This window comes from Vanacampus margaritifer, chromosome 20, assembly GCF_051991255.1.
Source record: "Vanacampus margaritifer isolate UIUO_Vmar chromosome 20, RoL_Vmar_1.0, whole genome shotgun sequence".
Lineage (NCBI taxonomy): Eukaryota > Metazoa > Chordata > Actinopteri > Syngnathiformes > Syngnathidae > Vanacampus > Vanacampus margaritifer.
The window spans coordinates 11678374-11706183 of record NC_135451.1 but is presented as its reverse complement, the minus strand read 5'-3'; the positions used below and the strand labels follow the sequence as shown (position 1 = coordinate 11706183).

Here is a 27810-nt window from a genome sequence, read left to right as displayed (position 1 = left end):
ATTCTATTTATTCATTCACTGCTGTTGATGGCTATAAACGTCTATTATTTCTATTAGCTTAACATTTTTTCCACTTTTGTTAACAAGAATATGAAAACCTATAAAAAAAATTAGTGTACATTTAGAACAGATATAAAATTTTTCATTTATCGTCAGTTAACTAGTGAAGTCATGCAACGCATTTTGCCCGTATTTTTTCATAATCTTTTTTTTAAATGAATTTATGGCAGTGAATGAGATAACTTATTGTAAACAAATAAATAAAAACTTCCAATGCAAAAAAAAATTAAAATAAACAAAACAAAAAATTAAAAAAAAACAAAACAAAAACAAAAAAATGTTAAAACATCACTTAAACACTCACAACATTTACTTTAACAATATCTTCATTTTCATTTCAGACTATTGCTTAGTGTGAACATAGATTTGTGAGCCCTCCAGTGGCCAGATTGTGAATTGATTCAGAGGTCTCCTTAAATTGATAATGACTTTGTGAGAAGCTTATTGTGACACCTGTTAAATTGTTAGCCTAGCCTAGCCCTAGCCTAAATTGATCATTTGCTCCTCGGCTCATTTGCAAAATGCTCTTTAGCCGTCAAGATGTTCTCCCAACTGTTTAACTGTGTTTTAAAACCCCGGACAACAGTGACAATGGCGCAGAAGAGTACGCTAACGCGTAGCCAGTCTCTACGTAGCGTCCACTCATCAAGCGACAAGTCAGCTTGGATGGATGCCAAGGTTCTTAGTAAGGCGGTATCCGTGTCCAAGTTGATGGAAAGGTGAAAGAAAAACACGGTCCCGACTCTTGATCCACCTATTAATAATTATAAATCTCACCTATATCTTGAATGCATCTTTATGACCTAAACAGATATCAAGTTACAACTGAAGACACTCGCACCGATTCCAAAGAAAATGGCCGCACAAAAGCGAAGCCATCATGGGTGACTTTTCACTTTGCAACATTATTGAAATACTTCTGCATGAAATAAATTAACATTTTTCCTGATTTAAGCGTACAGTGTCGACTCCGCCCAGAAATGGCCGGCAGAAAATGACAAAAACTCAGCCGGAGCCTCCGAAGACCAGAGAAGACAAGCGGGAACGCTCTTTGGCCGAAAGCGGTATGAGCCGCAGCAAGTCGATGGGGAGCCTTCAAAACGACGGCAACATGTCCTTCGAGGACTTGAAGGCGTGTTTTGAGATGAGAGAAGAACCCGCGAGCGCTGTCAGAGCGGCAGATAAGCCAAAGCCTTCCAAAGATGTCAAGCCAGCGATGAAGAAAGAGATCAATAAGTCAGCAATGAAGCAGAGGACTCGCGACGCTCCGGTGCATCCTCGCAAGAGTGATGAAAAGGAAAGGAATGCTCAACGTAAGGTAAAGAAATTGACTCCACGTGATATAAATAGTCCGGGGCTATGGTTAATGTTTAGATTACTGTAGTTGGATTTCAAGTTACTTTAACAACTACATTTAGCAGATAGCATTAGCATAAAGTTGACGTGGTTTTTGCCACTTCCTTCCAAGTGCATTTAGGCAACCTTTTTGAATTATCGGAATTAATTTAACAAAAGAGTTTTTTCAGGATTTCATTTAATGTAAAATTACTTATTTTTAATTTAATTTTTTTTTTTAATATAGACAGTCGGTCTAGACCTCACTTAACGAAACGATTTTTTCTTTTTAATTCTAAAATAAAGGCAGTCTTCTTTTTTTTTTACTTGACATATTTAACTATTGATGTTGTAATGGCAAAAGTAAGAATATACGATGCACATTGTTCATAAATATAATTATAAATAAAAGAAGAAATATATATAATTTATTAACTATTAAATTTGGGGACTTGTTTTTGACCGAGTGTTACTGAAGCGACATAGAAAACACTGGACAGCACAGAGTGTGCAACAAACCTTAATTTTTTTTTTATTTTTTTTTTTAGCTGACACAAAGTCAAAGTAGCGTCATCAGTGTGCTGAAAACAATGACGTCACCGCCCTCAGAGGAAATGGCAATTTGAATACTCCCACAATGCATTTCACTATGTTCAATATCAGAGTTTCCCTTTCTTACGTGTTCTATAAAGTATTTTTTTGTGACATTAGTGAAATCAGGTGTTAGTTTTGACACTAATGGGTTCTTTTTTCTTTCTTTTTTTTTGTAACATGCTACTTAGTATCACTGGTCACTACTTTTGTATTACATCATTCAAGGCGGTGACACAAACCAGGACAGAGAGACGAAAAACAACCGGGGGTAACTACATTGAAAGAAATGTGACCGCCGAAGCCGGTGAGTATAATAAGAGAAAACGATCCTTTCCTGTGAAACGACAGTAAAATATTCCATCACATTGAAATATGTTAGTCAGCGCACAGACTGAAGCAAATTTGGATTTGGATGTATTGAACACATAGACACTCCCATTTCCTTTTGTATTAGTAGTACTATAAAATCATAAACAACGCAAACATCCCAGACTTTGCCCTCAGATAAACTTTGCACTGATGAACCCTCATAAAAATAAAAAATAAAAAAAATAAAGCATTTATTGCCCGCCTGGCAATATTAAGGAACAGCTGTAAAGTTGTTTAAGGTTCCTCTTACGATAAGGTTAAGTTGTACACGGGGGCATAATTAACTATTAGTTTGTAGAAGTTACGAAAAAATAGTAACTAGTTACAGTTACTTCATTTTATAAGTAACTCAATTAGTCTGATGATTACTTAAACAAAAAAGTAACTCTTTAGTTACTTTTTTTTTTTTTTTTTTTAAGAACACACACAGTTTTTTTTTATGCTCAACTTAAGTAAAATAATGAGCGTATTTCCATGTCGAAAAACTCATCTTGCCTTGACTCCCCATGACTGCCGAACCCGATACCCGCCCACAATGCGTCTTGTTCGTTCGTACGGCAGCGGCAATCCATTGTAAACAGGAAGTAGTACAGTGCACAGCAGCCATCCATTCATTATTTGATTCTGAACCGCTTATCTTCACGAGTGTCGCACATTTAAATGATTCAATTAAATAATGTATGAAGTAACTAACCAACGCACCATATTGTAAGTAACTAACGATAATATTGTGATATTGCGATATTGAAATTGCCACAATATCGTCGTCGTCATGTCATGATATTAAAAGCAGCACATCTGTTAAAAAAAAATAAAGGTGAGGCTGTATTTCATTTGTGTAGTTATAGCACCCTCTGGTGGTTAGGTTATTAGTGCAGTTTCATTTCAATTTGGCCACTGTGGTGATTATCCCTCATATAAATCAGTCAAATCAACAAATATATATATATATATAAAAAATTGGGCAACGTCGAGAGTTTTACACAATATCGTGATTTTTTAAAATTTTATATATATTGCCAACTTTGCCACAATATCGTGAGGTTCACATCGTGATATTTATCGGGTCGTGATAATTGTATATCTCTAATTGTAACAGTAACTGAGTTGCTTTTTTAAAAAAAAAAAAAAAGTAATGTGCTAGAGTATTTGTAATTGTAAAAAGTAACTAAGTTACTAGTAACTAGTTACTGCCCAACACTGATCATTAAACTGAGGAATACCAAAACATTTCGGATTCGGTCTGCTTTTTCTGTAAGTAGCCCGTCCAAATCGAGTTTTGTCTTCATGTTACTGATAAAAATGAATACATTTTAAAGCAAAACAGCTGGCCTGGTGCACATTCCCTAGAAAGCTGAGTGTGCCAACATAGTGGGTGGTATCAATGAAAAGAGTAAGAGGGTGACTTTGCAAGGAGCAGTGATTGACTCCACCTGGTGTGAACACGGCAGACCAGTCCAGCGCGGGACGGAAATAGTCGTCCTCCTAGCCCCGGAATAAAGTGCCAGGGGGGAGTGTGGCGGTCAGCTGTCACTAGGGCAGGAGCGCCAGATAGCTCGTGACAACAGCACGGGCACGAACAGGAAATTAGACATTCTGGTTTTTAACGGAACAGCTAATTGGTGGTGAGTACTGGTTTGCGTTTAGCTTCTCTCGAGACTAGAATCATCTGCGAGATCTTGTGAGCATGTCAAATGGTTTCTTTCTTTATTTATTTTTTAAAGCACTGGACATCTACCAATTGATTAAGATTTTTTTTTATTTTTTTTATATATATATAATTTTTGGTCCTAATAATGAGATATTAAGTTCGTCAAAACTTTTCACCATACTTAGTAGATTTTTTTCAGTTCCCATACTTACTGTTTTCTGTTGGTTTTCCACACAAAATATTTACTATAATTATGATCGATGATGATGTCATTGTTTTAGCAAAGATACGTGATTATGACGCATTCCGACTTCATTGCAGGTTTCGTCAACTCACAGATATCATAATTGATTGTGAATTGACGCCAACATTGTTTTTGTATGTTATGTTTTGTGCTGTTTTTAGATACAGAAATAAAAACATTATTTTGCTCTTCTGTGCTCAGTCAACAGTGACATGTTTTTTAGTTCTTGGCCAGTAAGTGTGTCAATGGAGTCCGGTATCTCCCCCTTACCATCACAAGTGGGATATTTTTAACTCTGACGCACAGCAGTTGCTATACGAAAACGTTCCTAAGCGCGGTAGTAAATAAAAAAATCACGACGGCGCTGAAAGTGATTTATCGTTTTGTCCATTCAATGACCGGATGATGTCTGACTTCTTGCGTGTGGACTTGTGCCGTGTCCACAGATGAGAAACGGAGGTCAGTGGCAGACTTCAGAGAAAAGGCTTTTGTTCAAGAGGGGGAGAACGTGTGCGTCTCCGTCAAAGCTTTGTCTGCAATCTATCTGTCAAAGGTGGCAAGTCAGGAAGCAGAGCTGAGACCGTTGAAACCGGTAATTTCATATTTAACCCCTAGGCGTTATTGTGACCATTTTTTGTCTGTTTTTTGTAGGCGTGCTAGTTGAGGATCAGGACAAAAAAAATTGCTTTGTTGGATATGTGCGTTGGCTCAATACAAGTTGGCAAACACACGATTAATCAATTAGAACACTGGTCAAAAATTTTTTTTTTTACTAATATTTGTTTTTTTAATCAGAGAGGCAATTCAACTTTTCTAGATTTTTCTTCATTGATTTCAAATCTGACCTGTTTTTTTCTCTAGCACATCAGGCTTAAATAAATAAATAAATAAATAATATAGGGCCGCTCAGTTACGAAGAAAATATGAATCAATTATTAAATATTAATTTGGTAATCATTAAAATGTTTAAGACAATCATTTGTTTTTTTGGTACAAAACAAAAAAATGTTTAAAAAATATTAAGACAAATAAATTGCTTTGAAACACTATAATTACGCATGTTCCTTTTGCCCAAACAAAATTTATTAAATTAGTCATTATAAAAATAAAATTTTAAAAAGGTGCAAATATATAAAATTAAAAAACTCAAAATCAATATTAATAATATTTTATTTTTGTTTACTATTATGCTGTTGTTTTTTTAATTGTGGAGTGTAATAATTCAAATTGTAGTTGAATTTTGATTAATTGCACAGCCCTATAATAACAGTAATAATAATAATAATAATAATAATAATTATAATATGTAATATTCGTGAATTAAGGGTTAGGTTCAGCAACGTGTGGATTTTTTTTTTCTGTAACGTCATAGTTATGCTGCAAAGTTACAGCGCATGGAAAAACTGTATTACGTTAGCTTGTTGGGGTCGAACTTTGAATTAAAAAAATTAATATTGTAAAAATCTGATGTGCAAGACAATGAGTAAAGACAGCATCAAAAATACAAAAAAAGAATTATGATTCAAATTTGCTGTTAACGAGTACTAATTATCAATTAATTTGATAATCAATGAATCGATTAATCATTGTACCTTTATTTATTTATTAGCATTAAATTCCAATGCCGAGTAGTCTTTAATTGTATCCCGTTTCCTACTAGGTACAAGATCAGTCTTCTGAACTTGGGAGACGAGTAAAACAAGTGAAGGTAAGTTCGGCGTTGCCATCGATTTTGCAAAACAAAAAAACGTCACGCATTGCATTTGTGCTGTACTGACAAAACAGCTGCATGTCGTTTGTAGCGTAATCACTTGCTTCATCAGTTTGCTTCACATTTGGAGTGCCTACACTTGTTGGAAGCTTTGGACTTCAGGTAACTAACTGAGGATGTGCATCAGTAGGCTTCATATTCGGAAGGTAACGCAATTAACGGCAGCATGTTTGCGCACGCTCAAGCACGGCACCTTCGTAGCGGACTTGGTACCAAATGATGACCGCGTCACTCTGTTCTTAAAAGATGGAGGAAGACGCCCAACTGAACAGAGAAGACCACCTTCAGCGAGGACCGGATAACAACCCCGAGACGCAATCGCAACAATTCTCGCAATCCCAAACATCCAAAGAAAGTCTGTACCAGCAGCGGCAGAAATGTGAGCTGAGAAGACTCCTGAAGCACACGCACCCCGAGCTGAAGATGTCGGATCGGGTCGTGGATGAGGCGCTGGCTGAGGTGTTGAGCTCGGAGGCCGAGGTGACGGCGGATGAGAGTGGGTACGAGGGCGAGGTACGCTCCAGACGCCTGATATTTGAGAAATCTCACACCCCCAAGATGCTCACAACTGAAGAGGTTGAAAATGAAAAGTTTTCGAACCCCGACGAGAGGCCTGGTCTCGACCCAACAGTGGCTTCTAGTCCCGATCCCAACAGAGAATGTGAGGATGTAAAAAAAATAGACATCCAAGCAACTAGAAGGATATTTGAGAGTCATTGTGTGGATGCGTCCCAGTCAAGTCCGGAAAAAGTGTCCACGGGCGTTTTGACCGACTTAGTTCAAGAACTGGAGAAAGAACCCAAACAAGGGTCATGCGGTGCTGGCCATATCACAACAAAGGAAGATGATGACTTTACCAGTCATGACGTTCAAGAACAACACCAGGATGGTATAAAAACGAAGGCCTCACTTACGCAAAACAACCCATTCCTATCTCAAAACATAGAACATTCCCACGCTCATACGGCAAACGCCAAAATCGCAGCAGACGCCGACTGCGCCGCCAAGGTGAAGGACAGAACCCATTTGTTTGAATCGATGCCGTTTGACCAAATCCGACATCAGAACAAGGACGAAGTGGAGACGATGGTGGAGACGCTCAAAGAATCGCTGAGCTCCCTTCATCACTTGAACGCCATTCACGCCGACGGCTCCATCATCGAGGTCAACGAGACCATGCGGGCAAAAAAGGCCAAATACACAAAATCGGCGAAAGGAGCCGAGATCGATTCCCGCGACGTTTCTGAGGGCAATTTTCAAAACTTCGTACTCCGTGTGCTACCGCGAGCAAACCTCAGGCCTCGGGTTACTTACCTCACCCAGGCCTGCGACGGAGTCCTTCAAAGCGCATCGGTCGCCGTACCCGTGCACCCGCATCAGTTCACTGGCACCCAAGACACCGAGTGCAACACCGCCAATGTGGTCCAACTTCTGGAGGATATTCTTAACCAAGACAACTCTCTGAGGAAAGGCGTGATCATCCAGGAGGCCGCTGACAAATCTGCAGACGTGCTCGTTTACTCCCTCTACAAGTACTCGGATGAGGAAGACGTGCGACGTTTTTGTCCTCAGGAGTATCCCGTGGGAACGGATGGACGGAAATCACCCTTCATTTCTCCACGCGGCGCCTGTCCAGGATCGGTCAGCCCGGTCGTAACAACGAAGGGGAACGTGAAACTATTTAAGAGTTGCATCGATAGAGGTGAGCTGGAGTATCTGAAAACTCTTCAGGAAAAGTCAACAGTGGACGAAGAAATGTTGGAACAATCCACGGCTATCGATCCCGAACAGAGAGTTGACCTCGCAGTTGAAGGTACTCCAGAGTGGGCGCCGGTAGACGTGAAGAGACTGAGAAGCATGTTCTCCGAAGATCAAACGCAAAGCCGGCCCGATCGAGTTGTCCGTAAAGATCTTCCTGGTTCAAACGCGACGTCAAAGTCTGTCACGGGACCAAATGTGACCCTTGAGAGTGTTCGCACTGGAGGTCAGGATGAAGATCAACTTCATGACGTATCAATGGACTCCAACGCTCTTGCGCAATTCCAGACACGGTGTGGGGACCAAGTCATCCAACCTGAACTAATCAAAGTGGTAGATGATGATGAAGAAATCCCAAACCTCCAAACTGCCAACAATAGCGTCCAACAAGCCACAATGGAAGCGCAATCTTTACATCAGTTAGCGCAGGAAAAGCAAGAATCCAAATCGGTACAATCTATTGAGCTTACCTCAGCACCTGATAGGAATTCACAGGTAATGCACCACAAACCTAACATGTCACCCCAAAAATCTGACAAAACAGATTTGAGGATCAAATCAGCACCAGAGGAAACCCACACAGAAAACAGAAATAGTGCAGGGGAAGTCCCGGTGGTTTCTCCAGATGGTTCCGAAACACAAGAAGAAGAAGAAATTGTCTTTCAGGGTAAGCTCAAAGCAGCCTTGGATTCCTTAGAGAGGTCTAACATTAATGTCACTCGAGGCGATTTCAGAGCAGCAATGATATACCGAAACTCTTCAAAAGCTCCCGAAGAAAGACTGAGAAATGCAACTCAAGTTTCCGGTGACAAAGCAATCAACCAGGTTTGCGTTACGGAACCCCAAACTCAAGTGAGTCCAAATCAGGTCACAGAAGAGGGACCTCAGAAAAGAAGGCCCCTTGGACCAAAACCAGTCATCCCTCCGAAACCCGAACATTTGAAAGTCAAACGGCAAAATAACCAACCGACAAACAATGACAACTCATTTAAGCCATTAAAAGATACTGATAAACAAACACGAGATACGTCTAAAATAAACACCGGAACAGAGTCAGAACATGACGGAGTGAGTCACGTAAAGCTGAGCGAAGGATCACAAAAGTCTCAGGAAATACCTGAAAAGCACCAAATCCATGAATCGCCAATCGCAGTGGAAAAATATGACAAAGACCGCCAACGTGGGGAGAAAAAGGACACGGTCCAGGAGGGAGTGGACGAGGACACCCTGGTTGAAGAGAAGACGACAGAAACAGATGAAACCCATATCGATTTCAATGAGGCCTGCAAAAAATTTGGGGGGACGAATGATCTCCCGAAAAAGAGCGCACCGGTAAAACCGAAAAGAACGAAAACCGACAAGCTAACGCGAGCGGACGCAGAACTGCGGACCCCCTTACTTTGTCATTCGTGCTACAACGCGAGGGAACAAAAAGATACCAAAGGACTTAAACAGGAGGGCAAAGTTGAGCTGAGGGCAAAGAAGGGACGGACGGAGACGGAGGACGAGCGCCGCCGGCGTCTGTCGGTCCACATGGACGAGATCGTGCGGGGCAACATCGGCGCCGCCGCGGAGATTTTCGACAACTTGCGAAAGCAGGAGGAGCTGCGGGGCATCCTCGGTCGGGTCGACGAGATCGAAGAGGACACCAGCGAGGTTGACGTGACGTCCCTCAGGAAAGTGTTTGAGAACGTCCCCGACTGGGTCGTCCCCGATGACAAAAAGAAGCCAAAGCGAGCCAAAGAGCAGACGACGACATTAGCAACGGAGGGTAAATCTTCAATGGCGCACGTTTTCGGAGATCTCGAAAGGGCCAGTGAGGAAATTATGACTCTCAAGGAACAAACATTAGCGCGGCTTGTTGACATCGAGGAAGCCATCAAGAAGGCGCTTTATTCTGTCTCCACTTTGAAATCAGAGTCTGACATTGCCGGTCTGTCGTGCCTATTTAAGGAGTCGCTAGGGAGTGAGCGAGGATCCCCTGCGTCTGGTAACAAAATTATTATGGGCTTAAGCAAAACAGCATCCCCGCAGGTGAAAGAAGCTCCCGCAGCGTCACCAGGCGGTGCGAGAACCCCAAAGCCCCGAGAAGGTTCCCCGTCTTCCCCCGCTTTCATCTCCATCCAATCGGCTGCTAGAAAGTGCGATAAACCAGATCCGTCAGCCCAAGAGGTCCCAACTTATCAAGAGAAATTCTGCTCAACCAAACTGCTTGAATGCAACAGCCCCGCTTTTGGCGGAAAAGAGCCCACCGGTTGCTTCCCGCAACGAGAGATTAGCGTGCTGGAGGTGCGAACGGACGGCGAGGGGAGCAGAATCTTAGGCGCCAAGACGAGAACATCATCCACAGATCTGAGAGCGACCGGGTCAGCTTTGCATCACGTTGCGACAAACCCGGACATTCTGCTGCCTGTCAACCAAAATCCTTAATGCCAGAACACTACGTTTTATAGGTGATTTCTTACGGTTTATAATGACCGCTGTGTACAGAATTTCAGTTATTTCTGACTGATGGCGGGTTTCATATTGATGTGCTGGGATGTGTTTTGTTGATTTTTTATTTATTTTTTTTTAAACCCTGGAGAACCCAAGAACCCTTTTCTTCTTTGGAAAATTATGAATTATACATTAAATGGCTGCTATAAGTTCACTGAACACCAAAATATATGTTTTTTCAATTTTAACCCTTTTTTTTTTAAACTAGCTCAGAGTTGCTAATTTATCGAAATATATATATATAAAACATACTCCGAGGCATTCTGCAACATGATATGAAATAGATTAACAAAAAATAAATAAAAATAAAAATTTTACCATCTGATGGTTTGTCAACAGCATGTTGACAGCCATCTTGTCGCCACTACTCTGGCTCATGTAAGTGCAATATTCATCCACTAGATGGCCCCGTGCAGGGGTCAGAAGTGGCACTCTGGACTTTTGAAGTTAAATTTGTAAAAAAATAAAAATAAAAAATAAATGTCTTAGTTATTTGAGTAGCAGAATTTATAGGGGCCAAATTTGACCCCGTGGGTTCTCCAGGGTTAAGACAAATAGAGATGATTGGTTTTCAACTGCCTGTCTCACTTGTCTCATCAGTTCCAACTGAGTCACCAAGAGACATGCTCGGCCTGTTTGAAGCCAGTTTATCCCATGGAAAAAATGAGCACGGACAAATATGTTTTTCACAAAAGTTGCTTCTGCTGTAAAATGTGCAAGAAAACATTGAGGTGAGACGCTGGGAACAATTGCAAAAAAACCCAATTCTAAGCACCGCTGTAAAAAATAAGAGCTCATAATGATATGATTATTTATGATTATACAATGATTATTTTCTGATTAAATTTTCTTGAATGATCATGGGGGAAACTAATGGCTTATCATTTTCATATGATGGTGGGGGGGGGGGGGCTGTCACTGCACCTTCTGAACTCTTTCTATGCTGGTGTCACCCATTAATCCAACTATTTTTTATAGCGCTTGCTTGTCCTCATTGACCCTGCCGCTACATAAGTGCATTCCATTTAGCATGCATTGTTTTGGGGAATTATACACACAGGCAAAGGGAGAACATGCAAACTCCACACAGGAAGGCCACACTATTAAAACCTCTGAGAGCTCAGAACCGTGAGACAACCATGCTACCCTTAAAATAATAACATTTTGAGCAGAATAATCATATTTATGCCACAGCAGAGGTCCTCGTGTTTTGTTTTAGAAAGCATATACTTACATTGAAACTGAACAGCGCCTCACACATTTTGGAAACAATATACACGTTCAATTGGAAGATACAAACCCCCCCTCACAAATACATTCTCTAAAATGACACCAAAAAAGAGCTTATGTTTGGGAACACTAAAACGAGTAAAAACTCTTACAACATGACACATTGTCCACACAAAAAAGGTAAAAAAAAAAAAGTTAATGAATCTTACCTGGTAAGCCGGTCCAAGGTTACTTCCATCCATCCACCCATCAGCTGAAACGTGTATCCTCACTAAAGACAAAAAATATATATATTTTTTTGTCCTCTCATTTTACGAAGATAAAAGAAATTAAGGCTTCCTCTTTGAAGCCATTTAAAACATTTCGGTCCTGTTTCAGCATCGCCACCTGGCGGCCGGGAGGAACGAAATAGAACAACAACAACAATACGTTTCAACATGGCCACTTTATTTAGCATTCAGACGTTCACCAGCTAATTTTGGAGTAAATCGCTAAATGTGAGGCATATTCTCGTTGAAGTACAAAATACTGAACATAAATCAACAAGTTAGTGACACAATGGCACTCATGTTCACCGGGGGGCGCGGGTGCAAACTCGCTAGCCATGCTAGCCTAGTACTTTAGTTGATATTTACGTCTTTTAGATATTTTTTTCATCACTTGGTAGGCTCGTAATAGCGTAGTTATTTAATAATGTGTAAGTGAAAGCAATACGTATCAAAAAGCTAGTTAGTTTTAGCAAGCACTAACTTGTTACCAGGTGCCATTCACAGTTCCGGGTTGTCTCGTAAACACGTCAATCATATATTACGTAATTTTTATTTTCGTTACGTCACGTAACGTTAGCTCATACCAATTAAGCCATAAAAAACATGATCGGGGACTATCAAACATAATAGCAGGACTTGACAACACAGCTACTCAGGTTAACACTTACGCTGGAAGGTTCTGAAGTGGGGTTCGAATCTCGACCAGGCCTTCGTGTGTGGAGTTTGCGTGGGTGTCCATAGGTGTGAAAGGTCATTTATCTGTATGGGAATCAGTCCAGGGTACCTTCTTTGTCTTAATCAGTGCACTAGTAGAACGACTGTGACACTTTTATAGCTTTATCCAGTGGCGTTGTTTTTTTTTGACATCCCATAACGGGCGACTTGTGCTCAATTCGTAGCATGATCAATTACGTTCCGTTACACGGGGAATTCTACTGCGTATTCCACTACCGACAACTGTTCCAAAGGAAAGGGAATTATGACGAAGGTTTTGGATACACTCAGCACAAGGACCGATGGCTTGTGAACTCGAAGGCCTCACGTGGCGAATTGAAGGCTTAAAAGAATCTTCTGCTAACGTGAGTAAACGCCGTTACAACATACGCGCTATCTTTATTGATTTGTCATTTATCAGCGAGTTGTAACTTTCTTCTCAGTGGATAAGCAACTATGACAACGCAGTCAATCTGGAAGCTGTGCTGGAGGTGCCATAAAATGATTTATAATGTGCTGTGACAGACTGTAAACCATTGCAATCACAACTAAAGTTAAATCATTAAGATTTTTTTTTGTTTGTTTTCAGTAAGTTAACAAATGTGAGCAATCCGACTTGATTGTTTTTCTCCATCTTCTTCAAATCCAATGTCAGTCTTCCTAAAAAGATGTTAATTAAAACAAGTACCAGAAAAATACTCATTGTTGCTTTTTAATGTTTTTTTGTTTTTTTTAAGCAGGTGAAAACAAATATAAGACACAAAAAGCTGACTTGGACCTTTGATTTATTAAGTTAAATGTACAAAAGATGAATGATGTGATACATGGTATTTTTTTTTTGTTTATTTTGTTGTTTTTTTATTTCGGCTTTGTCATTCAGACAAAAACAAACGTGTGTCCCGATCCAAAGCTCCCGAAAAGAGACAATCATCCAAACCCGGGTCTAAGTCACATTAAAAGCTTCTGTGGAACACAGCTTATGTCCTTGTGTATTTAGAATGTCATACAAAAAGTGCAGAACAATATGTATTTACAGAATATATTTTTACCCATAAAAAAAGAGTTTCAGCAATTCATTGTTCCAAGCAGGAAAGGCACAGACGAGTGTGAAACAAAAACATTTGATCGTTCCTTTTCAAAAGTGCCAAACACCCCCACCTTTTTTTTTTCTTTTTTTTTGGGGGGGGGGGGGGGTGGTTTGCTTCTTCATATACAGTGTGGAAAGCAAAGTAAAGGCAATGGCGTGATTGAAATCGGACTGCATCGGATTTGGAAGCTGCCATCAAAGTAGAACGAGGTTGCGGGGAAAACAAAGGAATACTGTAAAAGTAACGAGGGGGTGTTAGACGCACCCCCCTGCTGTAAATTAACAGCAACACTTGAATGTGCTCAACATTCTCTTTGGCCACTTGTCAACGGACTGGAATGGGTATGAGGGCACTCCCAACGGAAGTAGTTGCCGATATTGCTTCGAGTGGGAAACGTGTGTGTATATAAAAAAAGTAGAAAAATATCCGGCGCGTCGGGTAAAAAGGTGGCGCGATATCAAAAAGTGCAATGTACAATCCTAACGGTGAGAGGAGGTGGACCCCTTCCTCCAGTATGTTTAAAAACAAACCGCAAAATTCCTTTCCGAGTTCGTATCGGAGCCGTAACAGAGGCGGAACACAGCTCGTGAGTGCTCGCTGCACTCGGTTCTGTGTGAAAGGCACCGGCGGCGGAAAAAATGTTCTTTTTACGGCAGAATTGTTTGCGGTGTGGAAGAGGAGATGTGGTAAAGGGATGCCGGAAAAGGCGGGACAGAAGTGTAAAGGTTCACTTTTGTCAAAAATAAACCGTCACTGGTGTATAAATATCTGATCGTGGGGTTCTTGCCACTTTGCGGAGTTCTGTATAAAAGGTATTGCTGTATCGTGGTGCGTTATCATGATATTATATCACCAGTTCACCGCAACAAAATATAAACAAAGTATTTTTGCGGTTTGGCATTGGGTCATTTGCCTACGTTGATGTGAGTTGAGGAGCTTCATTTGAAAAAAAAACTTAGTGTTTGTTGCCATGTTTGTGTAGTAGGTTTTCAAGATATCAGATACAAATTCGGGGTGTTCCAAAAAAAAAAAAATCGACTCACATAAGAATCGCGATTATCATTTAGTACGATTCAGAATCGATTTTTAAATGTCCCAAAATACTGTCTTACCCGTGTTTGTGTGTGCCTTTATTGGGAGCGCTGTTCATGTTGCACACGATTTGGCCACTTAGGGGCAGTGTGGTTCCACGTGTTCTGATACACTGTTAAGTTGTAGTCACGTTAGCGAGTAGAAGGAAAAAGTCATGATCAAGTTCCGCTAATAAAAGTTTTTGTTTGTTTTTTGCAGCGTGGGAAGAGCATATGCCGATGAGTAATGTTAACATGCTTTTTTTTTTGGTATACATTCCCGAAGCGTTTTGTTTGAATGGTCGTTCTTTTGAGTGATAAGAATGCCGCGAGTCGCGCACTAATTAGCATTAGCGAGTCAGACTGGAGTAGATCATGACGATTCTCTGCACATTTATAAATTGTAGCAGAAATCCTTGTTACAAAAACGGTTCCAAATCTAAAATCGATTCTGAATCGAATCGCAGACCCAAAAAATCCGAATCAAATCGTGAGACTTATCGTTAAATGCATAATGTCGCCGTCTGAGATCACGAATGCACATTTTAACATATTGCGAATCGAGCCAATAGAATGATTAACCTCAACTGAAATATCGCGAGGCAGTATCATGATATGACAAAAACACTGATCCACGCAATCCTTATAGAGATTACAAATTACCACACATAATACCGATAATCGAGAATCAATACTGTCGCTGTATGATGTCACACGGACATTTTGTTTTATAGGCTGTGAATCTCTTCACCATATCTTGATACGGTATCTGATATCGGGATACCGGCAATATCGCCATCCTCGATTTACTCCGCCATTGCCATCCATGTCGACAATAAGCGCCGCAATATCCTACTTTTCTGCGATAAATGCCGTTTCTCCTGTTACGGCTCCGACGCGACCATTTTTGCGATTATCGCCGAGGCTCCGGTTTTATCGTAAGGCTTCGATGACGAAAAAACAGGATGACTGACTTTTTCTTTTCTTTTTTGCGTTGTCATATAAAAATATCGCCTGGAGGCTAACGAGCGGCGTTTACAGTACTACCACAGCCAATCACAGCTGCTCTGATGCTAAGCTAAGCTAGCACAGTGGCCCCAAAAATGCTCTCTGCCGCTAAGTGCTCACTCTAGCGGGGTGTTGGCGTTCGGTTGCGGGGGGGTGGGGCGGGGGGTAGTCATTTGGGGCCGAAGCCGCCCTGGACGAACGGGTGTCCCAGCAGGACGTCGGCGGTGGGCCGCCACTTCTCCTCGACGAAGACCTGCCGCAGGAAGTCCCGGCAGGCGTCGGACACGCCCTCGGGCAGCGCCGGCTTGGTGGGCTGCGTGGCGATCTTGAAGATGGCCGCCATGGCCTCGTACTCGGCCCACGGCGGCTTCTGGGTCAGCATCTCCACCACGGTGCACCCCACGCTCCTGAAGTTGGAAAGTTACAAAAATGAAGCTACACATTTTTAAGCACATTTATTTGTAACTCATTTAGTTATTTTTAAGTCATTATGAGAATAAAGTCAAAGTGTAATATTAATAGAAGCCAAACTGATATGAAAGAAAATACAATCATTTATTAAAATATGTCAAAATACTAAACACATTTTCTTGCAAAATTAAAACTTTATTCTTGTAAATTGACTTTTTCCAATATTAACAAATTACTATTGCAATATTACTATTTTCTCTAATAATGTATAATTTAAAGATTTTTATTTTTTTGTAATTTTACAAGAAATGTTTTTTTTCTTATCAAATAACGAGAATTAAGTTGTCTTGTTTTGTTGAAAATGTATAATTCCTTATATGGAGTTATGAGTCTTTTTTCCTCATTGTTTTAAAAAATTGCCATAAAATAACAACTTTATGAAGTTCAAATATGTGTTTCTTGTTGTAATATTCTGAATTTATTATAGTAATAATAAACATAGGACTTTATTCTCACACTTAAAACTGCAATTGGTTTCTTGTAATTTTGTGTGGGAAAACCATGTAATATAAGAATAAAATCTAAACATTACAGGTATAAAGTGCACTACTGCCTTAAAAAAAAAAAGGAAAATAAAAATAATAATTATAATAATAATTTTACCGCTTTATTTTGCAACAACGTCAATTCTAATTCGATTATTTTCATACAATAATATTTTTTCTGAACGTTGAGAAAAATGTACAATTTGGAATGTGAAGTGGACAGCAGAGGGCGCTCTAGTCCCTTTCTTAAAGATTTGCCCCAAATCAGTTATCAAATGGAAAACCAAGCCAAATAACAAAATCAAATGTGACAATCAGGAAATTGAAACTTGAAAAACGGAACAATAAAAAAAAAATAAAAGCATTTCTAATATTGGAAGAAGAAGAAAAAACATTAAGAGGAAATCTGAAGTCTGTCATTGACCAAAAATACAAAATATGATCATACCACTATTATAGTAGATTGCAACTGGAGCTGCAATTATTTGAAATGTCACAAAACTTCAGCCATGCTAACTAACTAACTTCTTACCAGACGTCCGCTTTGCGTCCGTATCCCTCGCCGTTGATGACTTCCGGGCTCATCCAATAGGGCGTGCCGGTGACAGACTTGATGCCCGTGCCGGACATGCAGATGGTCTGGATGCGTTTGCTGGCCCCGAAGTCTCCCAGCTTCACGTTGCCGGAGGAATCCCTCAGGATGTTGGCACCTTGTTGGCGAGAACAAACAAACGTTTAGTCACAAGTTTCGTCATACATATTTCAACGTTATGATAACAAAGTGGTAAGTCATAAAGTGAATACAAGAAAAATGTTATAATGCATAACGTTACCAAAATAAAAGCCACATTATGAGAATCAAGCTGTTGACTTTGCAACCTTACAAATAGTCAAAGTTGCGAGAATAAAGTTGTTATATTATGAAAACAAAAGCTATAAAAAATGATCAGGACTTGACCAACAATAAAACCAACAAGTTATGAGAATGACTCAAAGTTGTCAACTTACAAGAAATAAAATTCAATACAGTTACGAAACTAAAGTGGCAAAATTACAAGAATAGAGAAAGACAAGAAAAAGTCATAAAGTTGCAACAACGAACGTATGGTAAGAAATGAAAACAAACAATCTTGTCGACATGCTGAGAGCAACTCTTGCATTGTGGAAAAATCCCAGCCGCGTTTACGCTGAAACGGGCCACCCGCTATCTCCTTTTTCCAGGCCAGACGCTACATTTCAAGTCAAGTGACTCAAAAAGTGCTTCTGAACCGCTAAACCAAATCATTTCACATCCGGCGTGGGACTTTTTTTTTTTTTTTTTTTGACTCAGACTAGCTCCGGAAGCCAATTTTCCAAGCGGAAAATGTGGGAAAATACATCTTTTTTTTTTTACCTTTGATGTCTCTATGGACGATCATGTTGCTGTGCAGGTAGGAGACGCCCTGCAGGATCTGCCGGCTGTATCTCCTCGTCACCTTCTCCGTCAAAGCCCCGTAGGCCTTCAGCTGGTCCTTTATCGACCCCTGACCACAACCCAAAGACAGGACGGGGTAGAGAAATGGTTGAGTTTAGACTCAAAACCCAGAAGCTGAACACTAAGCAGGCAGTCCATCGTGCTGCCACTTTGGAAATCTTTGCCGATAAAATATCGCACCTAAAGGAGCGCCTCGTCTGGCAGCGTAAATGTCGAGACAGGCGATAAAAATGGTGCCGCGGTAAATATTAAAAACAGACGGAAGGATAGTATTCTTCTGTCTTTTGGGGAAAATAATCCCATAAAGCGAGCACATTTGGGCCTACACAAAGGACGTTTGAGGATGCTGACATTTCCGCGAGCGGACGTAAAATGGCATTTTACTGCCGCAGTTACGACGCCTTTTTTCTTCATTTTTTTTTTTCCCCATTTACGCACCCCCGGCATGAACTCCACAAAGATGGTGAGCTTCCTCTGCTCCATGTCCCGCAAGCAGCCGTAGTACTGCACGATTCTCTCGTGACGCAGGTTCTTCAGCAGCTGGATCTCACACTCCAGAGCGTTCACCTCCTACACACACAAAAATGGATATGTATTGAGTGGGGGTGGTATGTTACAGACCCCTTGTTTGCTTAACAGCAATGCTAATTTTAGCTAGCCTGCTTATGGAGTTTTGCATCCTATGTTAGCATTAAGCTAGCATACCTTTGATTAGATTCCATGTGTTTACAATGTGCAGTGTATATAACAACATGGCTTGTTAATTAAACTCACGCTCACCTTGCTGGTGTCCTGGCAGTCAGGGTCAAAGGGCACCTGCTTGGCCGCCAGCTCGCGGCCCGTGTCGGCGTCGTAGCACAGGTAGACTTCGCCGAACGCGCCGCGCCCCAGCAGCTTGCCCTGCCGCCAGTTGACCGGCGCCCGCGGGGCTGTGGTGACAATAACGACACATTAGTCATGAATGTGAGGTAGCCATTCCGGTAGCTAGCCGTTAGCATCCAGTAGCTAGTTGCTCACTAGCTAGTCGCTCCAGCAGTTAGCCACTTGGTAGCTAGTCGGTCTATTGGCGATTGCAGTAGCTAGCCGCAAACTAACTAGTCACAGCAGTAGCTAGCTACGGTATTCTAAGATTATCCTTTCTTGTTAAATTACAAAAAAAAATACACATTATTGGTAAATGAATGTTTATTTAACAGATGAGCCAACTCACACTTGGCGGTGCCGCGCTGGCAGCTTTTGTCTGCGTTGCGTCCCAGCGTTCTCAGCTCGCCGTACTGGAGGCCGCCACCAACGTCGCCATTGTAGCTGCGCGTGCGGCTGGAGGGAACCAGCTGGAACAGGTTTTCCTGCGGCATAAAGCTGCGCGGAAGTGTCCTGCGACCTGCAAGAAAAGAGGTTTTGGACATATCATTTTATTTATTTATTTATTTTACACACGTGGGGATACAGCCATGCACATGTTTGCTTTACAGGTGCCTTTCGGCCAAGCGGAGACGCTTCGGTTCCCTGGTTGCCCGGCTTCCTGTCTGAGGGGAAGCCAAGGCTGCTGTGTTTTTTAAACATGTTCAGATTCAACAGAGGGAAATGTAAATCATTGCTTTGCTGAGTGGTCCCTTTTACGCTGCTTTTTAAACCCATGATTTGTCTGCTTTTTTTCCCCCCCTGTGTATGCTTTCACAGAGACATGAGTCTAGTTAACAATACCACTAATTGAGGATACTTCTGTGACCGTGGCTAATGTTTGATATTTGTTGTTGTACTTACGATCACCATAGTCTTTGCTCCGATTGGGCAACTGGAATTGGCGAGGAAAAGTCTCGCCTTTCCCATGGCGACCTAAAGAAAGAGACACAGGCTAGGATTAGTTTTGTATAAAACTGAGGTAACAAGAACAGGAATAGTAATGGCCACGACGACAGTGTCGCTAGCGGCTAGGGTATTGGAGTAACTAGATAGCAACAACTAGCTAGCTACTGGAGCAAACTGCTACTACTGAGTAGGTACTTGGTGTTAGCTACTAGAGCTAATAGCTACTGGAGCCACAAACTGGCTAGCGTATAGCAACTGGAAGGGCAATCTACTGGTCCTACTAGGAAGCTAGTAGACCAACTAGCTAGCAGCTAACTACTGGAGCAACATTCTTCTGGAACGACATGGTAGCTTGTAGCTAAGAGACACTAGCTATTAGAGCAACTACCTACTAGTTACAGAAGCCAGCTGATCTAGTAGCTAGCTACTGGAGCTAATAACTCACTAGCCACTAGCTACCAAGTTGTTCAGCAGATAGTCTCGGAAGTAGCTTGCGGTTAGGGTTAGCAAGCTAGCTACCTAATCCATTACACAGAGAGCAAAGGATCTTTTTAGTCTAGTTTTAGTTAGGACAATAATATTACCCCTGCATTTTATTTGTGATTTTGTTTTTGTCAGAAGATTATGGTGAACATTTCGGATCTAAAACTATTTCACATAAAATGTTCTCTCATCTTTTTGATGAAAAACAACTTGACACACAATTACAGTAAATCAACAAGTGGCTACTATGGCTCCATGTTATGAGCTAGTAAGTTAGCCAGCATTAGTTAGCGGTCGGATTAACATTATTGATGGAACGTTAAAGTAGCAGGTTAGCAGAGACAAGATTTTACAAAATCACATTTTTTGTCTCGTTTTTGTTCATGAACTAAAATGTCCATAAATTTTAGACCAGTTTTTATTAACCAAGTACATTTTCATCTCTTCTTCATTAGTCAACAAAAATTCATACTGATTTAGTCCCATTTATTGTTCATTAACGAGTGTTTAAGTCAAGTCGAGTCTAATTTTATGAAAAATGTGTGTTGACGAAATTATTTTAAGTTTAGTTTTCGTTGACGAAATTAACACTACAGACATGTCAACCTAGCGGCTAGCTACTTCCCACAGAGGAGAATGAGGTCATGCGTTACTAGCTTAGCCTTTAGCACCCAGCCCAGAGGAACCATAACCCTAAGCAGGTGGAGGACGAGTGCTGACGTAAACACGCGAAACAGAAGAGAGGCGAGAGCCACGAGCAATTGAAAGCAGCTGTCAGATGACGCGGCCTGTCCCCTCCGTCCCCCCCGCACCCCCTCATGTTTGCGGCCGTCTCCCGTGGCGACGGGGAGTTATTTTTTGTGTTTGGCGGAGCAATGGAGAGGAAAAATTGACTCACGGGGAATGATAAACAAACACTGGGGTGTTCAGCAGGCACAGATTTACATTAGGCGAGCGTGTGTGTGCACAAACACGTGCCAGTTTGCCTCCTAGAAGAAACTTTCAAGGCAATACTGCACTTCCTTGGTTTGTAGAAGAGAAGTAGTAGGTGTACCGTCTTTTTTTTTTTTTTTTTACATTCCTGTTGTCCAAAGTAATGTCATGCAAGACTACAGAAATACAGTAAACATGAATTATGAAAAAGCGCGAGCAATTGGGGCACTCAACCCTAAAATATTTCGAATAATAATAAAATACTGTATAAAAAAAAACGTCTTTTATATTATTTGATTTTCGAAAACTTTATTTTTTTTTAATTTTTAATATCCAAATTATTTAAAAAATTCTCCAAAATCCCAAACTAATTAGTTTTTTTTCTTTTATTCTTATGGGAAATAATATTGTTTTTACACATTTAAATAAACTTAATGTATATATTTTTTATTTTTACTTTATTTGTAAATAGTACTTAATTTATTTATTGTGTATGTTGTATTTAATGAAAACTATAAAAACAAATTCAGAAAAAAAACATTTAAAAAAACACAAATGCTTTAACTTTACATGCAACATTTCTACTTTATCACCATTAATTCATGTAACCATTATCTCTTTGACTGCCAAAAACGTTAAATAACGTTTAGTAAAATCCTATGGAGGAGTGCCAAAGACGTTAAAAGACGTTTGTTTCAAAACTGAGGTGAAACTAACCATTTTCTATGGTTTATTACTCAAAAACGGACTAAGGTAGAAACAAACTTTTTTTTCTGATGAAAGATGAGAGTCCAATCTTTCATTTGGTAGTACGTGTGTTTCCATAGTCCAAACACATAATTTTCTGTGGACCTTGAAAGATCAGTCAAAATGCTTAAATCGGCTGGCACCCACGGCATCCCTTTTCTGAAAACGTCTGGCAGTCAAAGAGTTAATTCTGTTTATACACATAGAATGAATTTTCCCTTTATTGCAATTGTGTCTTGTGTGTCCGCGCACAGGATGCCATTTTAACGCAAACTCACCTTTGTATTCGTAGCTGAGGTTCAGGTAATTATTGTCGCGGTTGTTCTGCGAGAATGGCGGGCTGCAAGAGACGGAGTAAGAAAAATCATTTGCTATTCCGCTCGCATTTCCCCCCAACTGCCCTTATCTTCAAATGAAGTCTGGCTCCAGCTGCTCCTGAGTCGAGCGCACTTCTTCAAAAAAAAAAAAAATATTTTTTTCTGAATTGGGGCTACAAAGCTTTGAGTCTTAACTGATGTCAAACAACAACGTCCTGAATCAGACGTGATAAGCATGATGTGTACGTTTGGATAAAACAGATTACGATATGCAGAAAATAAGAATCGAGTCAGGTTACAACAATTGTTCCAAGGTCAAATTCAAGCACTTCAAGGCTTTATTTTATATCCTTTCCTTCTCTGTCAGGATATTGAAGGCTTCTCTAACAGTATCCAAAAGGCTTTGTTTGACTTTTGAAGGGTGTATGCAGAGGAGAAAAGGTGCACCGGCTCTTTAACGAGATGCTCAATCAGCTTGTCAAAGACTCCCCCCTAAAACCAAACCAGAAGGTTTTGCTTTGACTTGAGAAGGACAGCATGTGCTGTGTAATAATATTTCGCCACTAAATCTGTCTGATCCCGCCCTCGCCCCCTCCCCCGGCTGACCCGTCAGAGAAGCGTGACGTCTCTGCTGACCGCGGGGCGTCGCGGGGGCCGCGAGACCCTGGATAAGGGGGCACGCATGCCCGCTCGCAGGGAAAAGTTCCAACGCGCCGGTTTCCTGCCATTGTTCGCGCGGCCTGGAGCGCAGATAAGCCTCGTGCAGGTAGGAGCCATTTCCGCCCGCTCTCTCTCTCTCTCTCTCTCTCTCCCCAAGCCTCCCTTTTTCGCTTTTCCCTTTTCACTCCCCTCGTTAGTGCCCCACTCTCATGTCCTGTCTTTCCTCTAATGATAATGGCGGTGGAATCCGGGCGCCCGGATGAAAGGGTTGCGTCGCCGTGGCAACAGCAAAAAAAATGACCCGATTCCAGCCGCCCCGCGCTGAACTTTCAACGCGCCTTATGAGCCGACAGCACCACAAAGACGACCCCCTCACCTGTCAAGCGCTTGGTCGATGGATTGACAGCTGCTCGACAGCGAGTTGCCAGCACTCCCGAAGGGATCCAACATCTGAAATGTGACAACAAGAATTGAGTGCCAGTCAAGGCTGTTTTTTTTTGTTTTTTTTACAGAGCATGTTTGGGAGAGATGGCGTGTCAACTGCGTCATGGTTCAGAAAGGGCCTATGGGTTTTAACTCATTCAAACCCCAAAACGTATAAATACGTTTTTTAATACTTTGTCCTTCACTCCCCAAAACGTATTTATACGTTTTTTGTTTTGTTTTTTGATACAGCTTCTGACCTGAAGAGGTACCTTAAAGCAATGGTAGTTGTTACAAAAAAACGGCCAGCAGGTGGAAGCAGAGTGTAAGAGATCAACCAGGGCCATGTTGCAACAAGCTCTTTTTGCCAGTGTTTTCAACAGGTTTGTGAATAATGATGTCACTTAGCTATATTCTAATGCTAATTGCTGCAAAACAAAAACAGATACAAAAGTATTTTTTTCCCCATGAAAGAAGAGACTCTATTTTTTCTTTTGGTAGGTTCCATGTTCTTATAGCAATAGAACAGAATATTCTGTGGATCTTTCGAAATCAGTCAAAATCCAGTAAAACAGCCGGGAGCGAAGGGGGTTGCTTCAGCGAAAATGGCTGAGTTAAAAAAGTATTAAAAAACATCACTTTCCTCCTTTCTTTTTTTTTAAGTGTGCAAAATTTTAACTTTGTGAAGGTTTTTATATTTTTAGACCTACATTAGTGTCTTGCATCTCGGGGATGAACTCCCCCTCACTATGGATGCTGGTGTAGGAGCCCTGGCGAGCGATTTGCTGCTGCTCCTCGGGGACGCTCCCTGGGGGAGGTGACGTCCGGCCTGTGTGGAGGGAACCTGGAAAGAAGACGTTAACAGAAAGTTATGTGATGGCAAAATAAATCTGCTGTGATGTGGAGGGGGTGCACCAATGGAGTCATGAATGCTGACTCAGTCAATGGAATTCAGTGAATGGCATTTTTAAGGGTGTTAGGGGTGCGCCAATTCTATCAGCATGGAAGTTTTTTTTTTTTTTAAATAATGAAAATAATTAAAAAAAATAATATTTTTTTAAAAAGGAGAGCAATGAAGATGACATGTCAAATTGGTAAAATTACCGAATGAACAATACTGAGCTCTCCAGAAGAAGAAAAAAAACCATGGACGTTAGTTGCAAATAATCATTAACGTGATCATTTTTCTGTCAATGCAAAGTGGAGTTTATTGAGTGTGTCATAACTGAGGTGCTTATAAACCCATCAAAATAGGCAAAACGCAATCACCTGTGGAGTGTTTGCGCACCCTCTCCGAGCCCTTCAGCAGCGAGCCTTTCAGATCCCCGAGCGACCGCGACGACCTCATCTCGCTCTGCTTGTCCCTGCTGTTCACCTGAAGGTACTGCGACGGGTGAATGAGGGGGATAAAGGGGTCGAGGGTGCACAAGGGATCGGGACAGGAAGTAAGGAAATGTCACCCGCACGCCATGAAACGGGCGCAGGAAAGGTGCGCTTCAGCTAACAGTGGCACTCATGTTGTTGACTCTAAATGTGTATCAGCTTTAAAAGGAGGGTGACTTCCTCTTTGTGTTGCAATATATGAAATGAGTCATGTAATTTCATGAGGGGGGGTCTTACATGGTTGTTCTTGGGGGTCTTCAGCAATATCCTGAGCAGACCGTTGGTCACCGTGCTGGAGCCGAGAGAAAACACGGCCGTGTCCAGGTCCTCCTGGCTCTTGAGGGGTAGCAGCAGCTTGAAAAAGGACAAGAAAACAACATGCAGTGTAACCTTTTCCGCGTGCCCCCATTGTTCCATTATGAGAGCATGTGAAAGCATCAGAAGGAGAGCAAAAAAAGAATGATTGATTTTGGTCAACAGGACGAAATGAAATCCAAATGTAAGTTACTTTATATTCTTTTTCGAAGTTGACACCAATATTTTAGCCTTTGATACGTTATAATTTTATGTTTTGGGGCTCATTAACTAATTCACTGCCGTTGACGGTTATAGACGTCAAATATTCATTTATATTAGTTAAAAAAAATAAAATAATTTTTCTTAACAAGAATATGAAAACCTAGATATAAAATTTGTGATTAATCGTGAGTTAACTTGTGAAGTCATGCAATTAATTCCGATTAAAAAAAAAATTTTAATTATTTTTTTTTAATTAAATTTTTAATCTTTTTTTTTCTTTAATCACGTCAGGTGCTATTTTTTTTTTAATTGTAATTAATCACATGACTTCAATAGTTATAATTAATAATTAATATATAGTAGTATATATATATATATATATATATATATATATATATATATATATATATATATATATATATATATAGTAATATATATAGTTAATAATTATACGATTAATCATAAAATTGATATCTGTTCTAAATGTACAATAAAAAAAATCTAGGTTTTTATACTCTTGTTAACAAAAGTGGGAAAAAAATGTTAAACTAATTGAAATAGTTCAAATGAATTTTTGGCGTCAATAGCCGTCAATGGCAGTGAATGAGTTAATGAAAGGGCTACCTAATGTGTAAAATTACACATTTTATTTTATTTATTTATATTTTTACGCTTCATGACCCTCTTGGAAACAGGAGGTCATAAAATCCAAGGGTCGCAAATTTGAAATATCAAGGGTCATAAATCAGCAAAAAAAAATGTCAGTAATTGGGGTGCAGTCCATTTCTTTCAACCATGGTGCCTGAATCTACCCTAACTTAATCCAAGAGATAGAAATGGCTACCTAAGATATGCAAAAAAAGCAATGATTGATCTGTAAACCATTAGATCTTTTCACAGCAAGGGCATAAAATCCATATAAAAGGTAGTCGTCACCAGTTATATGTCAAGAAATAACCATTTCCGGCACGCAATTTTTTATCTACCATTAGTTATCTCAAAAGGTAGAAGGAATACCTACATTATGTAAAAAAAAAAGAAAAAAAAAAAGAGAGAGAGATTTAAATAAAAAAAGATTTATGACCCTTTTTTGACAAACGGTGTCATGAAATTTATGTTTTGCGGATGTGTCACAAATCATTTAGACCTTTCAACTTTGACAGCTTTGTTTTTATTGGTATTCATAAATCATTAATAGTGCAATACATTTCTGTTTCTCATTGGGTCATTTACCCTAATTGATCCCAGCCGGGGCAATTGTTCTTGTTTTATTATTCATCCAATGAAAAGACGCCAAATCCCTTATGGACTATATTATCTCTGAACTTTTCCATTTCCGCAATACCAGCCAAAAAGATGTGTCAAGGTACCTCTTTCTCCATGAAGTACATGTCCATCTGCTGACCAAAGGCCTCGGTCACCTTCTGGACGAGCTCCTTGATCTTCAGCGGCCTCTGGAAAGGAATGATCCTGCGAGGGACGAGACGTGCCAAAATATCAACTAAACAGAGTGCAATTTCTGAAGAAATTGCGTGGGAATGTGTGAAAAGCTGAATGCTGAGATTTCTATGCATGTGCTCGTGAAGTCAATTGAAAGTACTCAAATGTGGGCCGAGCGGGGTTTGAACCCAGGTGGAAGGCAATCGCTCTAACCACTGAGTTAACTTGACTTGGTTATGGATAATCTGATGCTAAACGCTAACATGCATTTAATCATTTCAGTGAAATTATAATCCATTTCCTGATATGATAGTCAGCTGGTATACATGTATATCACTTAGCATATCGGTCATGGATATAGCTGCAATGTACAGTCGGAGGTGGGATTCGAACTTGCGAACTTCTGGTTACTGGACAATGCACTTTAATAATGATAATAATGATATGTTTGATGATACGTTGGGAAAAGTTGATATTTAACGTTAAATTGTGCCAATACTGTAACTAATGTCAGGGATGTGATTTGACCGAAGTGAAATTATCTGAAAATTTAGCCGGGGGTCTGGGGGCCGCTGGCACCCAGCTAGGTCCAGGGCAGTGCCCTGGTGGGGGGACAAGGGGTGGCGAAGCCCCCCGGAGCTCATGGGTTTTCCGTGTTTTTAAGTACTTTCAATGCACTCACATGACAAAGAAATAGACAAAACAACAGCATACATTTTCAATGTATATTGAACTATCCCATTTAAAATGGCAGTTTTAGTCAACTCAAAATCAGTCACATTCAAAAACATTGGACTGCCTTTGCTTTTAAAAACTATCACTGAGAATATCATCATATCTAACTAATGTGATTACTAAGTTAACACATAAATAATGTTGAAGAGTTCAAATTTCATGAACAAATAATTGTATCATGACCAAATGAAAAGTAACTCATATTAGAGCATACCACAAATGTCTTTGTTATAGCAGAAGATGTTATCTGTCGGAGTCATGTGCATACACAATG

At 40.5% G+C, this 27810-nt stretch overlaps 2 protein-coding genes and 1 long non-coding RNA gene across 3 annotated transcripts in view; 1 reads left to right on the top strand and 2 right to left on the bottom strand.

Moving 5' to 3' along the window:
- The window catches only part of LOC144040403 (uncharacterized), a 71763-nt gene extending 58940 nt beyond the window's left edge, over positions 1–12823 (bottom strand). The window contains exons 1-2 of the long non-coding RNA XR_013289721.1: positions 12446–12823; positions 11718–11779 (exon numbers count right to left, since the gene is read on the bottom strand). This is a non-coding gene — a long non-coding RNA (uncharacterized LOC144040403). The remainder of the gene's footprint in view (positions 1–11717; positions 11780–12445) is intronic.
- Positions 652–10212, top strand: LOC144040622 (xin actin-binding repeat-containing protein 1-like). Its single transcript, XM_077554980.1, has 5 exons — positions 652–779; positions 1039–1373; positions 4700–4845; positions 5914–6018; positions 6271–10212. The coding sequence occupies exons 1-5, from the start codon at positions 652–654 to the stop codon at positions 10210–10212; spliced, it is 4656 nt and encodes a 1551-aa protein (XP_077411106.1).
- A 436-nt stretch (positions 12824–13259) lies between the features above and the next one.
- The window catches only part of map3k22 (mitogen-activated protein kinase kinase kinase 22), a 38637-nt gene continuing 24086 nt past the window's right edge, over positions 13260–27810 (bottom strand). Inside the window, exons 6-18 of the mRNA XM_077554563.1 lie at positions 26732–26831; positions 25080–25196; positions 24729–24843; positions 24170–24303; positions 23413–23486; positions 22338–22399; positions 19852–19923; positions 19298–19468; positions 18868–19016; positions 18526–18657; positions 18007–18136; positions 17146–17323; positions 13260–16064 (exon numbers count right to left, since the gene is read on the bottom strand). Coding sequence (XP_077410689.1) covers positions 15827–16064; positions 17146–17323; positions 18007–18136; positions 18526–18657; positions 18868–19016; positions 19298–19468; positions 19852–19923; positions 22338–22399; positions 23413–23486; positions 24170–24303; positions 24729–24843; positions 25080–25196; positions 26732–26831 — 1672 coding nt within the window. The 3' untranslated portion in view covers positions 13260–15826. The remainder of the gene's footprint in view (positions 16065–17145; positions 17324–18006; positions 18137–18525; positions 18658–18867; positions 19017–19297; positions 19469–19851; positions 19924–22337; positions 22400–23412; positions 23487–24169; positions 24304–24728; positions 24844–25079; positions 25197–26731; positions 26832–27810) is intronic.